The following is a 14,581-nucleotide window of genomic DNA, read 5'->3' on the forward strand; positions in this document are numbered from 1 at the left end:
ATAAACATTGAGCGTTCACATTATTATTGTATCTTGTTTATTATTATTTATAACAATTATTTCATATCTTTTTTCTTTAACAAACATATAAAAACTCAAGAAATACACTGATAGCCTCAATTAGTTCATATTTATTCCGGCGCTGCTTGAGCGCTGCACTCACGCACATATCGAATATAAGGTCAAGGTCTATGACATAGATAAAAGACGAGTATATGGTCTATGACTAGACTGCATCGCGTCCGATATTTTGTCTCTACGCTGCGCTATTGTTTTGAATAAAAATTCAAAATTTACAGATAGTGAATGAATACTAAATTAGAAAAATAAGAATAATTTTGAAAATGTCTTCTTTAAACATTTCAAAATTTCCAAAAATCAAGTTTTTTCAAAATTCAAACAAAAAGTTTTTTTTATTTTATTTTTGGTACTCATTAATGCAAATATTCAGTGAACAATACATTTTAGACTTATTTTTTACATCATTTGGTGCCACGTGTTATCATAATAATCAACCCGTGCAAAATTTGATATTGTTTGTTTTTAAGCAATTTATTTTATCTCAAATATATTCAGAATCGTGTAAAGTGCTCATCCAATTTAGAAAAGTTAGAGAATTTCTAATTCTTTTGTCTTTCTCGTTAACGTAAAAGCGTTAACGGTTCATCTTAACGAACGTCGCTTCTCACGCTACGGACAGGTGTGTCGGCACCCTTACATCCGTTCTACGATTATTAGTATTTGTAATCTTCTATCTTCTATGACTATCGTTGATGGCAGGCGCTTCATGATAGTTCAACACCTAGACAATATTAGAATACCCCGTGTTCATAGTTGGTTCAACAAGTTTCAACAAGTTTTTTAGGTTTTGTTTAAATTCAGTGCTTTAGTGGATGATTAATGATTAAATTATTTATTTTGGTTAGTATTTTATTGAATTGGTTATTTTCGTTATTAATTTATATCAAGGAACTTTGACAGCATTCTATTCTGTATTCGCATTGATCTTATATGCTAAACATTCGTTAACGTTCATGTTTTTTTTATTATTTTGAAACATGCTATTGATTTATTATTAAACTTAATGTTTGTGTTATTTATTAGATTATTTGGTGAGTACGTACTTTGTTTTTTATCGATATTGTTTTGATTTAAGAAAAAGGTTATGACTTGCACACGCCTGTCATAATTTAACAATTTTTTTGTGGCCATTTCACGTTTTCTTTCATTTTGATACGAATTAAAATATATTTTTATTTCTGCGTATCAAATATTATATTATTTTATAATTTCAGATGTCGGTGAATAAATACTATTCCACATGATGAAGGATTATGTGACCGTTTCTGAACAAAATCATACTATATTTTATAGCTATACGAGTTAATTTGAGTATTAGGTCATCTATGGTAAGTTGCTGCATGTTGCTCCTATCAATTATGTTAATCTTGATCACTGCAATTAAATATGTTGTACTCTATAGAACATTTTACCTACAGTAGGAAAAATTTCAATATCATCATCAGTATCAACTAAAATGATAAACCTTAGTAAACTGATATGTGTCATATATAAATTTTGCAACTGAATGCTGTTCTAGCCGTTTGATCTGTAAACTATTAATGGTGGCTCAATCAAGTTGACAAAGATATGTTTGTTTAGAAAGAGTCGCTAATAAATGTTGCCTTTTTAATTCTGACTTTAGCAGTTAATGTAGTGGTTTCCAATCTTTTCTTCCTTGCGCATTATTTTTTCTTATAATCAATAGTTATGTTTGTATGTACATTTTTTAAAAATATTGTGTATTATTTGGTATAATTTCATTTAAGTATATTTAAATTAAATTGTTAGAAAAATTAGGGAGGGCATAATATTTTTTTTTATCGAAAGGGGGCATCAAAAACCTTTTTAATAGAAAAAAATATTGCGCCCCCCCTAATTTTTCTAACAATTTAAATATACACCTAAGTCTGTTTTTACACGGTAGATTGGTTCCAGAAGAAGCCGTGTAAAAAAAAAACGTGTGAAAAAGACATTGATCTTATACAAAAATGGGTGATTTGTTCCTAATCTCCAAAACCTATTAAAATTAGTGAAAAACAAGAATTTTCAGGGTATTCCCCTAAATTAGTGCTATTCACATTTCCTTTGACCAATAAAAATTGTTTGTACGCGCTAAAGGGGAATTCACTTAAATCTTTAAACTAGTGTTCGCAAACTATCGATACTATCGATGGTTTCAGACTTTTTTCTTTCATAAATATTTTTTTGTGATATGAACATACTTTGCAAAAATTAAATTTGATAAAAAAAATTTAAGTACATAAAATTTCAAATCGTGCTAAATGGAATAAAATCGTTTAAAAAAATTAAAAATATTCAATTTTCAAACCGTGTTATATCAAAACCGTGTACAAAAAGACCGTGTAAAAACAGACTTAGGTGTATTTAACTGAAATTATGCCAAATAATACATAATATTTTTAAAAAATGTACATACAAACATAACTCTTTATTATAAAAAAAAATAATTTTAAATTTAATGAAAACAAATCATAGAATAATAATTAAGGTTGAGCTTGTTTTTTTAGCAAATCATCATATTTCTCAATGACAAATGGATTTCTAATCTATTCGTATTTGGACATATCTAGAACTTTAAAGTAATGCGAAAATTAGTTCTTCAGACTAGTCATATGATTGATAAGATCTTTACATACTTCTATTTCATCAGTAACACAAGTAATTTTAAAGGTGGGAAATATGTCAAAGTTATTAGTTTTCATCCTAGCTATCCACAGTTTTAATTTTTTCATAAGAGCCGTAATCTTGTGTTTGCGCCGCACCTGTGTAGGTTGTCGGACCTGTAAAAGGTTTTTTTTCTACTTGGACAACACGTTTCAAATTTAGGCAATCGGGCAATTCTGACTCATAAAAAAGGCCGATGCAGGCAATAGTTTTACCATTCAAATTTATTCATTCGGTTCCTTTCATTCGTTCAGGTACTTTCAGTTCCCTTCAGTGTTCGAGTCGTTTCATTCCGTGCCTCTCATTCGTTCAAGTACTTTCAGTTCCTTATCAGTGTTCGAGTCTATTCTTTCCGTGGTTTTCATTCATTTCGGTTTAATTCATTCAATCAGTACATTCAGTTCCTTTCAGTGTTTGTTATCACTTCAGTATTATCAGTGGATTAAGTTTCTATTGTGTGTCAAGTCGGCCAGTTGTTTTTGTTTTGTTATCAGTGTGTTCGAATTCCCTTTCAACATTTCCAACCGACTACGCTGATGTTTCCAGATCCAACCAAATAGCTGCCGCGGCTTGGACTTCCAAACAGATAACATTTTTTCATGCAATATTAATTAGTGTTCATTTTTGTTTTTCATTTATATAAAATTTATATAGAATATATTTTAGTTTATTATTAATTACGGATTAAGAAAAAACTTTATTTTTAATTTATATTTGTTTTCCAATTAGTTTTTGTTTTCTGCATACATTTAATTTTTTTTTATTATTCCTCGGAGTATAAAATACTTCGAAAGGGGTTGAGAAACCCCCCAACATCAACATTTGGTCCTTCGAACCGGATCCTAATTATTATTAGGATTAATTGGGTGTATACAGAAAACAAAAATATATAATGGGGCCTAAAATCGATATTGGTGCAGAAATTGTACGTCTAACCGCCAAAAGAGAGACGTACTTCTCAATTGTGCAAGAAACGTACGATCTATCACAACAGATTGATGTACCATCAAACAAGACACAATTTCTCGAAAATTTATACATTTCTGAAAATGCTCGTGAACAATTCATTCAATTGTGTGATGAAATAAACAAATTAAAATATTTAGATAATCCTAGTTTTATTCCGGAATATTCTGCAATAAAGGCCCTTGAAACGATGTACGCCAAAATAAAACACGCTGAGAAATTATTAGAGAATAAAAATGTGCATAGTTCTTCAATTAAAGACGTTGTACCCAAACAACATTTACCGTCCATTAAAGTACCTAAATTCTCAGGTGATATTCAACAATGGCCATTATTCTATGAAACATTTAATTCACTAATTCATGAAAATACCGAGTTAGATAATGTATCAAAATTCCATTTTTTAAAAGGAGCGTTACAGGGTCCGGTATTAAAAATATTTCATTCGATACTACCGACCGCAAATAATTATCAAATTCTTTGGGAAGCGCTCATCAAAAAATACCAAAATAAACGCTACTTAGCCACAAATTATTTCAAGCAACTATTATCATTCAAAACCATTTCATCTGGACAAATAAATTCATTCCTTGAAAAATTCGATACCGCGGTGCAAGCGCTCTCCCAATTGAATATTCCCGACGCCTATGATTTCCTTATTACGTCACTAGCATTCTCGAAACTCGATCCGTTGTTACAAGAAAAATTCGAGCATTTTTATCAAGGTGAGTTTCCCAAATATCAAGACCTCCTGCATTTTCTTCAAAAATCACAACAGGCAAAAAATCAAGTATATGGTATGAGCAACAATTTCACTAATGACAAACCCAATTACAAAAACACAAAAATTAGCCGGTCATTTTTGTTAAAAAATAAATATGATAACCATTGCTTTGTGTGTCGGGAACAACACAGAGTGTTTACTTGTTCGAAATTTCTTTCATTGAATATACCTGATCGGCGATCCCTTATTCAAAAATTAAACTTATGCGACAATTGTTTGGGTCATAAGATAACGACTACATGTCGATCGAATAAAACCTGTTTATTATGTAACGAACGACATCACTCGCTATTGCATACTGGCAGCAATTTTGCGAGTACGGATCAAAATAATCTTTCTAACTCAAAATCAAATAGTACGGTTTTATGCGCATTTAATCAAAACAAAATTGCACATCATATTACCATATTGCCGACAGCAGTAGTAAAAGTTACTACTAGAAAAGAAAACATTTTATTACGTACAATTATTGATTCGGGAAGCGATAGAAATTTTGTGTCATTAAATTGGTGCAAAAAGGCTGATTTACAAATTCTTCCAATATCAACCCAAGTGATCGGGTTAGGCAATTCGTCACATAAAGTTATTGGATTAGTTAATTTCACTTTGAAATCTTTAATCGATTCTTATCAGTTATCGGTCTGTGCATACGTAGTACACGAGATAGTGGGAAAGCAACCACAAATTACCATTCCGATTTCATCCATCAAAACATTTCTGAATTATCCTTTAGCGGATCCTAACTTTCATACACCCCAGGAGGTCGACGGAATTTTGGGTTGCGATGTTTTTGGCGAAATTCTTGGCACTAATCAGGTTAAAAATGATAAAGGATTACCTGTGGCCCTAGAAACCCGGTTGGGTTATCTAATATTAGGTTCCATTCCTGATTTATATGAAAATACCGGCACTTCTACTAATTTATGTAATGTTTCAGATTCAGATTTTCATTTACAAATGAATAAATTCTTACAATTAGAAGACATTCCCGAAATAATCCCCTCTTCTAACGATGATTTATGCGAAAATCATTTTACTACAACTACTACGCGATCTCCAGATGGACGATATGTAGTAGCGCTGCCTTTTAAAAGTGAAGGCAGGAATTTATACAAATCATTTCATTTAGCCTTAAAGCGATACCAAATGCTTGAAAATAAATTTTTGAAAAATCCCGAATTTCATAAAAAATATGCCGCCGTTATAGAAGATTACCTGACTCAAAACCAATTATCCTTTGTCGATTATTGTCCGGTAGATCAGGAAGTCGATGATTTTATTAAAATAAAAAATGGATATTATATTCCTCATTTCGCAGTCGAAAAAGAAAGTTCCTCTACGCCTTTACGCGTTGTGTTTGATGCATCTGCGAAAAATTCAGAATTCACTTCCTTGAACGAAATTTTGCATGTTGGTCCTAAATTACAAACCGACATTTGTTCAATCCTTCTAAATTTTCGTTTCGGGCCTATAGCATTAACAGCTGATATCAAACAAATGTATCGTAATATTTGGGTTCGTAAACAAGATAGAAAATATCAAAAAATCTTATGGAGACCGTTTCCCGATGCACCCATTGGCATCTATGAATTAAATACTGTAACTTTTGGTCTATCGTCATCTCCCTTTCAAGCTATCAGAACCATCAAACAACTTTCCCGAGACGAATGTTCCAAATATTCTCAATCTATTTCTAGAATTCTTGAGAACGATGTCTATATTGATGATGTGGTTACAAGTATCGACTCCTTGGATAGCGCTAAAACCATTTGCGAAGGTTTGCAGACTGTATTATCGTCTGGTGGTTTTGAATTAAAAAAGTGGGAATCTAATAATTCTAATCTGCGTAAACTTTTTCCTGATTCTGATGTACAAAATAAACATTTCTCTAAATCGGATTTTCAAATGGAATCTTCTACAAAGGTATTGGGATTAAAATGGGATCCCTTATCAGATAATTTTTCATTCGAAATAAAGCTTACGTGGAGAAAATGGACAAAGAGACAACTTCTTTCAGTAATAGCGCGAATCTGGGATCCTCTGGGTTTCCTAACTCCGATAGTTGTTAAGATAAAAATATTATTGAAAAAAATTTGGACATTAAAAATCGATTGGGATGAGGAATTACCATCATTTATTATTACATCATGGTTAGCCGTATATTCCGAATTAGAGCATCTTAATAACTATCAGATTCCGCGTTATCTCGAAACGTCAAAACAAAACAAATGTACATTATTTGGTTTCGCGGATAGCTCAGAGCAAGCGTATGGAGCGGTAGTTTATATTAAATCTCTTGGCAATCCGAATTTCTTATTGATTTCAAAATCACGAGTAACACCGATTAAAAACCAAACATTAGCCAGGCTTGAACTTTGTGCCTGTCATTTACTGTCAAAACTTCTGAATTTTATATTAACGAATAACCAACATAGTATAGATTTTGATTCCATTTACTGTTTTTCCGATTCTATGATTGTCCTTCACTGGTTAGCAGGACCGGCTACTCGTTGGAAAACATTTGTAGCCAATAGGGTAACAAAAATACGGGATCTCATTCCTAATGCACAATGGCTTCACATTCCTTCTAATCAAAATGCAGCCGATTGTGTTTCTCGAGGTCTTCGACCTAAGGATTTTATCCAACATAAGAATTGGTTGTTTGGGCCGGATTGGTTAAACGGTCCTATATCAACTTGGCCTGCAAAAACGGTTGAACCTTCCGGAGATATTGATCAAGAAAGAAAAGCTAACGTTCTATTAGTAAAGAGTGTCATACCATCGATCAATCCTTTATATGAATTAACGCAAAAATTTTCTAATTGGTGCAAACTTGTAAGAATTTTCGCTTATATGTTGAAGTTTTGTAAAATTATAACAAATCGAAACCGACTTTTGACTTCAGATTTGAAACAAGCCGAGGTAATTATTATTCGTTTAGTCCAAGAACATCATTTTCCCGAAGAATTCAAACTATTAACGAACGGAAAGTCTTGTTCGAAGAAGTTTTGCCGACTAAATTTGGTTTTGGATTCTAATAATTGTTTACGCGTTAAAGGTAGATTAGGATTAACAACTAATAACAATCCATTTCTTTTGCCAAAAAAAGACCAAGTAGTAAATTGTCTTATAGATTACTACCATATTAATAATTTACATACTGGATCAAACTTAGTATTATCTTTATTGAGGCAAAAATATTGGATCTTGTCGGCTCGTGCAATAATTCGTAATCGTCTTCACAAGTGTATAACTTGTTTTCGACAGAATCCGAAACCCATTTTTCCATTCATGGGCGACTTACCAGTACCGCGCATAACAGCCAGTAGAGCTTTCCTAAACGTCGGCGTTGATTATGCAGGCCCCTTCAATATCTCCATGAGTCGTCACAGAGGCGCTCGAACCTACAAGGCTTATATATGCTTGTTCATCTGTTTAGCCACTAAGGCGATACATCTCGAATTAGCTTCAGATTTAACAAGCGATACATTTTTAGATTGCTTGAAACGATTCCTAGCCCGGCGTGGTCCTATTAAATGTATTTACTCCGATTGTGGAACCAATTTTATAGGAGCCAAAAATACTCTTGATTCCTTATTCCTTCTCCTAAATTCCGAAGAGTATAAAAAGCGTTTCAATGAATTATTGGTTTTGCATGACATTGAATGGAAATTTAATCCACCGTTTGCCCCACATTTTGGAGGTATATGGGAGGCGAATATTAAATCAGTGAAGACCCATTTGTTTAAAGTTATAGGGTTGCAAATTTTATCCTACGAAGAGTTTAATACAGTCCTCAATCAAATCGAAGCCTTACTGAATTCAAGACCGTTATGTTGGCTGAGCAATGATCCGTCGGACCCTCAGCCTCTTACGCCTGCGCACTTTTTAATGCAAGAGCCTCTGTCGGATTTGCCCGTTGACTATGAAAACTTGAATTTGACTAAAAGAAAACAATTGTTAGATCATATTGTCGCTTCTTACTGGAAGCGATGGAATGTGGAATATCTAACCGAGCTACAGGTCCGACAGAAATGGAATATAGTCACTAATCCTATTAAAAAGGGTGATTTGGTAGTTGTAAAACAAGAGAATGCGCGTCCGCTCCATTGGGGGTTGGGAAGAGTTGAAGAGGTTTTTCCGGGCTCCGATGGAGTGGTTCGAGTAGCATTGGTAAAAACGGGAAATACCCTAATCAAGCGGCCTGTTGTCAAACTATGCCCCCTACCTATTCAATAGTTTATATCTGAATTATTCATTTCAAAAAAAAAAAACTTTTCTATCTCATGATATATTTGCTTCTATATATAGTTTTGCCAAATTTTCAATCTCCAGGGCGATGAGAACATCCCTCATAGTCTCTGGAAGATTCTTGTAAATGTCCAAAAATCTAGACCCTGGCGCGAAAATAAAACTTCCGCAATCTAGATTGTGTGAATGTGGTAGGTTGCGAGAGCGGGACCCTGGCGCGAGGTCAGGCTTCCGTAACCGATCTACTCTGAATGAAAGTTTGAATTTATTTTGGCAATTCTATCCTTCCTAATCATGAGGTTCACTATGTACCAATTTCGAGTATTTTCAGAAGTATAAAAGGCTAACCTTTTAGTCGGGGGAAAATGTTTGCGCCGCACCTGTGTAGGTTGTCGGACCTGTAAAAGGTTTTTTTTCTACTTGGACAACACGTTTCAAATTTAGGCAATCGGGCAATTCTGACTCATAAAAAAGGCCGATGCAGGCAATAGTTTTACCATTCAAATTTATTCATTCGGTTCCTTTCATTCGTTCAGGTACTTTCAGTTCCCTTCAGTGTTCGAGTCGTTTCATTCCGTGCCTCTCATTCGTTCAAGTACTTTAGTTCCTTATCAGTGTTCGAGTCTATTCTTTCCGTGGTTTTCATTCATTTCGGTTTAATTCATTCAATCAGTACATTCAGTTCCTTTCAGTGTTTGTTATCAGTTCAGTATTATCAGTGGATTAAGTTTCTATTGTGTGTCAAGTCGGCCAGTTGTTTTTGTTTTGTTATCAGTGTGTTCGAATTCCCTTTCAACATTTCCAACCGACTACGCTGATGTTTCCAGATCCAACCAAATAGCTGCCGCGGCTTGGACTTCCAAACAGATAACATTTTTTCATGCAATATTAATTAGTGTTCATTTTTGTTTTTCATTTATATAAAATTTATATAGAATATATTTTAGTTTATTATTAATTACGGATTAAGAAAAAACTTTATTTTTAATTTATATTTGTTTTCCAATTAGTTTTTGTTTTCTGCATACATTTAATTTTTTTTTATTATTCCTCGGAGTATAAAATACTTCGAAAGGGGTTGAGAAACCCCCCAACATCAACATCTTGTCTTTTTGAACAAAAGCATGAATTTGAGATGCTTGCATTGATTTAGTTAAATCGCTTAGTCTTTGAAAAATATCAACTAAATATGCCAATTTTGCAAAGAAAATACATTTTCTTTATTGTTTAGTATTTCTCTTTTATATGATATGCAGCAAAACAGTCTCCAAGATGTAACGCAACTCCACAAGACTTGCACATTAAGTTTGTTGCTCTTCTTTTTTTTGCAAAGTGTCCTAAAACAAACCTACCTCATATTTTTTGGCATCAGCAAGAAATATGGCAATTTCTTAACAATTAAACACTGCTGGACAAAATTGTTTGTCACATTTTTTCTTATGTTAAATGTAATGTTATATATATTTGTAATTCAAATGTCCCGCCATTAGTATTAGTGACGTTGGCAATACTCTTTCCCCTACTCAAACTATGTATCCGCCATTTTTATGTTTTGTTTATGTTAAACTCTGTAAATCTCTGTCTTTGCTGAACCGTGAACCAAATAACATCTAAAATAAACTTAATAATTAAAAGGAAGCATTTTTATTACACCAACTGCACTACACTAATTGACACAATATTAATACCAAGCTATCAGTAGTTCAAACATTTGAAACTAATTATGAATTAGAGTTAAAAAACTATCATTTCAAACTAATTCAAGTTCAACTATTTAAAACTAATTATGAATTTGAGTTAAAAAACTACATTTGTGTACATAGTTGTTGAAGTCTAAACGCTGAATGAATGCGCATACAAAGATTTTTTAAAAAATGTGCAAACTGGTAAAAACATATGGTTACGGAAAGTAATAAAAAGGGACACGCTTATTCAGTAATAATATTGTTTGAAAAATTGTCGAGGAATATTTTGTAATCATTACAGAGTGAATAGCTGTCAAGTCTTTTGTTGATTACTTTATTGCCTAATGATATTAGACAACCTTCATCATATCTTCTGTTAAATATATTGATTTCAAAATGTAAAATACTCGGATTTAGAAAATCAATGTTATGTTGAAGGGTGTTAATATGATCTGAAAGCATTATTCTATACTGATTTTTATTTATTCCTATGTTGAGAGATTCTTCTGTGTAAATTTTGGCTAGTTTCGCTAATGTAAAATCCTCGGCAATTTGGACAATTTAATTTGTATACTAAATTACTTAAAATTTTCGGATCGAATTTAGATTTTAATTAAGTGACTGAGGTAAAGACTACTCTAATATTATGTTTAATGAAGAGTTTTTTCTATGCGTAGTATAGATCGTTTATAAAGGGCAAGGTAATAGTTCCGACGTAATTTTCGCGGTTTGGATTTCCCGTTGAAAAGTTATGACGGTTTTGGAGGTATGAAATTCTGTTTCTAGTTATGGATTGGATCAAATGTTGAGGTTAAGAATTTTTACTTAATATTTGTGATACTAATGAGAGGTTGTTCTTCAAAAAGGGTCTGGGCGTGTTTCCATACAGAATTGGCCCCACCCTGGTATTTAAATTATTTTGATGCCATTTTATAGGTATTTTCGAGAAAATTCGATATACCAAATTTCAAATCCGTAGCTCATCATTTGGCCGAGATATCAGTGAAAACATGTGAAAGTGGCCCCTTTTTTCAAACTCACTTTTTGTCGGAAATATGAGAGATATCGAAAAACTGTTTACGTCATTCTATTTGTACTGATCTTGTCTATATTATTTATAATGAATAATGTTAAAAAATTGTCATTTACTGGATGAAAAGTTGAAAATAAGTTTTTATTTGAAATTTTCGTCCAGAACGGTTAATTCGACTACTTTCTAAATAGCATCGTTTTAAAGCCTGTATATTTTACTTTTATTATCCAAAATTTTATTTAAATCGAAGTGGAACTTTTTATAAAAAGTTGAAAAAAACGAGGGTAGTACACGCGGAACCCGTAGAATATGCGTGAAAGTAGCGTCTCTCAATAGCAAACCAGTGCACATTGCGCTTGGCGCGCATCGGAACATATTCTATATAAAGGTATTACTTATTTAAAAAATAAAACTAGATATATATTTGTCTTTTATATTCATATATTTATGTATATAATTATTGTGGTTACATATTTATCTACAATGTTTTTTTGTTTTGAAATTATACCTAAAACTATTTGCTTTTTATATTTTATATTTTATATTGTTACTGTATATTATTTTATAACCATAGAAATACATAAATAAATAGTCACTATATTTACCATAGTAATATGGAAGTTAAGTTACGAAGTTATTAAGACACTTTTAATCGTAGTCGCTATCATTATTAATAGAAACTGTTTAACTTGTTATTAACATTGTTAATAGAAACTTTTTAAACACTTGTTTATTGCAGATTTTGCAATTTTCCGCCATTATTGTTTCTATTAAGTTTATAATTATGAAATTACTAAAATACCCACTAAACCACCAAAGCTCTTACTAAAATAACAATGGATTTGAATCAGAAAAAAATCTAAATACAGATTTCACACAGAACACAAAAAAGCAAACAACTAAAATAAAATAACTGTGAAATCTATGATAGTAATTACCGAAACATTATATTTTCTGATATATTATAAATTCTTGAAGTAACTATACTGGAAGCAGCTTAAACACAAACTGATGCATTTTTTAAAATACAATTAAGTAACAAAGCTAGAGCATTTCAAATTACTAAGAATTTTTTATATTATATTCTTCTATCTTTGTATTATTGCAGTATCGATAAAGATATGACAGACTAAAGAACGTATTTTTATCTCAATATTCTAATTGTTATTCAAAGAATAATTGTATATTTAGTTTTTATTGTGAGTGAATGGTTGAATGCATCATTATTTTGTATACACAAAATATAAATATAAAAGACATAATATTTATAACAGAAAGAACTACAGTTTCTATTAACAATGATAGCGACTACGATTAAAAGTGTCTTAATAACTTCGTAACTTAACTTCCATATTACTATGGTAAATATAGTGACTATTTATTTGTGTATTTCTATCGTTATAATATAATAACGGTAATAATATAAAATATAAAATATAAAAAGCAAATAAAGTTTTAGGTATAATTTCAAAACAAAAAAACATTGTATATAAATATATAACTAGTTTGAATATAAAAGACATAAATATATATATCTAGTTTTATTTTTTAAATCAGTAATACCTTTATATAGAATATGTTCCGATGCGCGCCAAGCGCAATGTGCACTGGTTTGCTATTGAGAGACGCTACTTTCACGCATATTCTACGGGTTCCGCGTGTACTACCTTCGGTTTTTTCAACTTTTTATAAAAAGTTCCACATTTTGGATAATAAAATTAAAATATACAGGCTTTAAAATGATGCTATTTAGAAAGTAGTCAAATTAACCGTACTGGTCGAAAATTTCAAATAAAAACTTATTTTCAACTTTTCATCCAATAAATGACAATTTTTTAACATTATTCATTATAAATAATATAGAGAAGATCAGTACAAATAGAATGACGAAAACGGTTTTTCGATATCTCTCATATTTCCGACAAAAAGTGAGTTTGAAAAAAGGGGCCACTTTCACATGTTTTCACTGATATCTCGGCCAAATGATGAGCTACGGATTTGAAATTTGGTATATCGAATTTTCTCGAAAATACCTATAAAATGGCATCAAAATAATTTAAATGCCAGGGTGGGGCCAATTCTGTATGGAAACACGCCCATACCCTTTATTAGATCCATACGTTTCGAGTCCCAATTTGAGTGACAACAAAACACACAAGTAATTAATACACAAAACACAAATAAAAACTTGTCAGGAGATTATTACTTCGTAACAAAGCATGTTAGTGAAAAAATAAATGAGTATGAATTATACTTCAAAAAGAATTAAACGAACAATAATAAATTCGAACATCATATCTTGTAGAAGAACAATAATTAATTAGTACACTCATGAAATAAATACTTCAATTATAGATATATCATAGCAATAATCACAGCAAGATAGAACTATAATTAAATACCAAAAACTTACAAATGTTTTTATCAGAAGCGCGATTCTCGTTTCAAAACTTAATTATATGCAATTTTTTAATCCATAATGTTCGAGTTTTATGAGAATAACAATTAAAAATCTTAAGTAGTAATTTTTGATGAGGCGCCAAATCATGTACCAAAAATGTTAAATTATACATTTTTATACAAAAGAAAATGAAAAATTGTATGGAAAGCAAAACCTGAAATATATTAACCAGTAAAATTTATTCAAATGTTAAATTTAAATAATATTGTATATCGATTTAGAGTCTTGCAAGGCAGACCACCACATAAAAAGCATAACCTTTCCTCGAAAATGGTTTGCGAGCGACAAATATTTCCTAATAGATAATTAATTATTAAATCGTTTAATTTCATGTGCTACTATATGAACGTATTGATTTTTAATTGTTCATGATTTCTTGTTGAGCAAAAATAAATCTAAAAATGTGTCCTCGAAAATGGTTTGCGAGCGACAAATATTTCCTAATAGATAATTAATTATTAAATCGTTTAATTTCATGTGCTACTATATGAACGTATTGATTTTTAATTGTTCATGAGTTTCTTGTTGAGCAAAAATAAATCTAAAAATGTGTTGTAAATTAGTTCAAGTACAATTTGCCAAAATGTTCAAATTATGTATTGTGTTGTTAATCGTAAAGTGTCGGTAGTTTTCTCGAATTGTAATTTTTGTTT

General features: G+C 31.3%; 1 protein-coding gene across 1 annotated transcript; it reads left to right on the forward strand.

Annotated features, from left to right (window-relative positions):
• The first annotated feature begins 3,640 nt into the window (after positions 1-3,640).
• LOC113380715 lies at positions 3,641-8,737 on the forward strand. The gene is made up of 2 exons (XM_026619852.1): positions 3,641-4,025; positions 5,817-8,737. The coding sequence occupies exons 1-2, from the start codon at positions 3,641-3,643 to the stop codon at positions 8,735-8,737; spliced, it is 3,306 nt and encodes a 1,101-aa protein (XP_026475637.1).
• Positions 8,738-14,581: the final 5,844 nt, after the last annotated feature.

Source organism: Ctenocephalides felis, unplaced genomic scaffold (genome assembly GCF_003426905.1).
Source record: "Ctenocephalides felis isolate EL2017-DRISC unplaced genomic scaffold, ASM342690v1 CF-g0.4_SCAFFOLD_02330, whole genome shotgun sequence".
NCBI lineage: Eukaryota > Metazoa > Arthropoda > Insecta > Siphonaptera > Pulicidae > Ctenocephalides > Ctenocephalides felis.

Bases quoted from the DNA above. Each gene is read 5' to 3' on its own strand.
- LOC113380715 (XM_026619852.1), top strand. From the start codon at position 3,641: ATGGGGCCTAAAATCGATATTGGTGCAGAAATTGTACGTCTAACCGCC. The intron at 4,026-5,816 runs GTGATATTCAAC...CTCATTTCGCAG, and splicing joins TAAAGTACCTAAATTCTCAG to TCGAAAAAGAAAGTTCCTCT.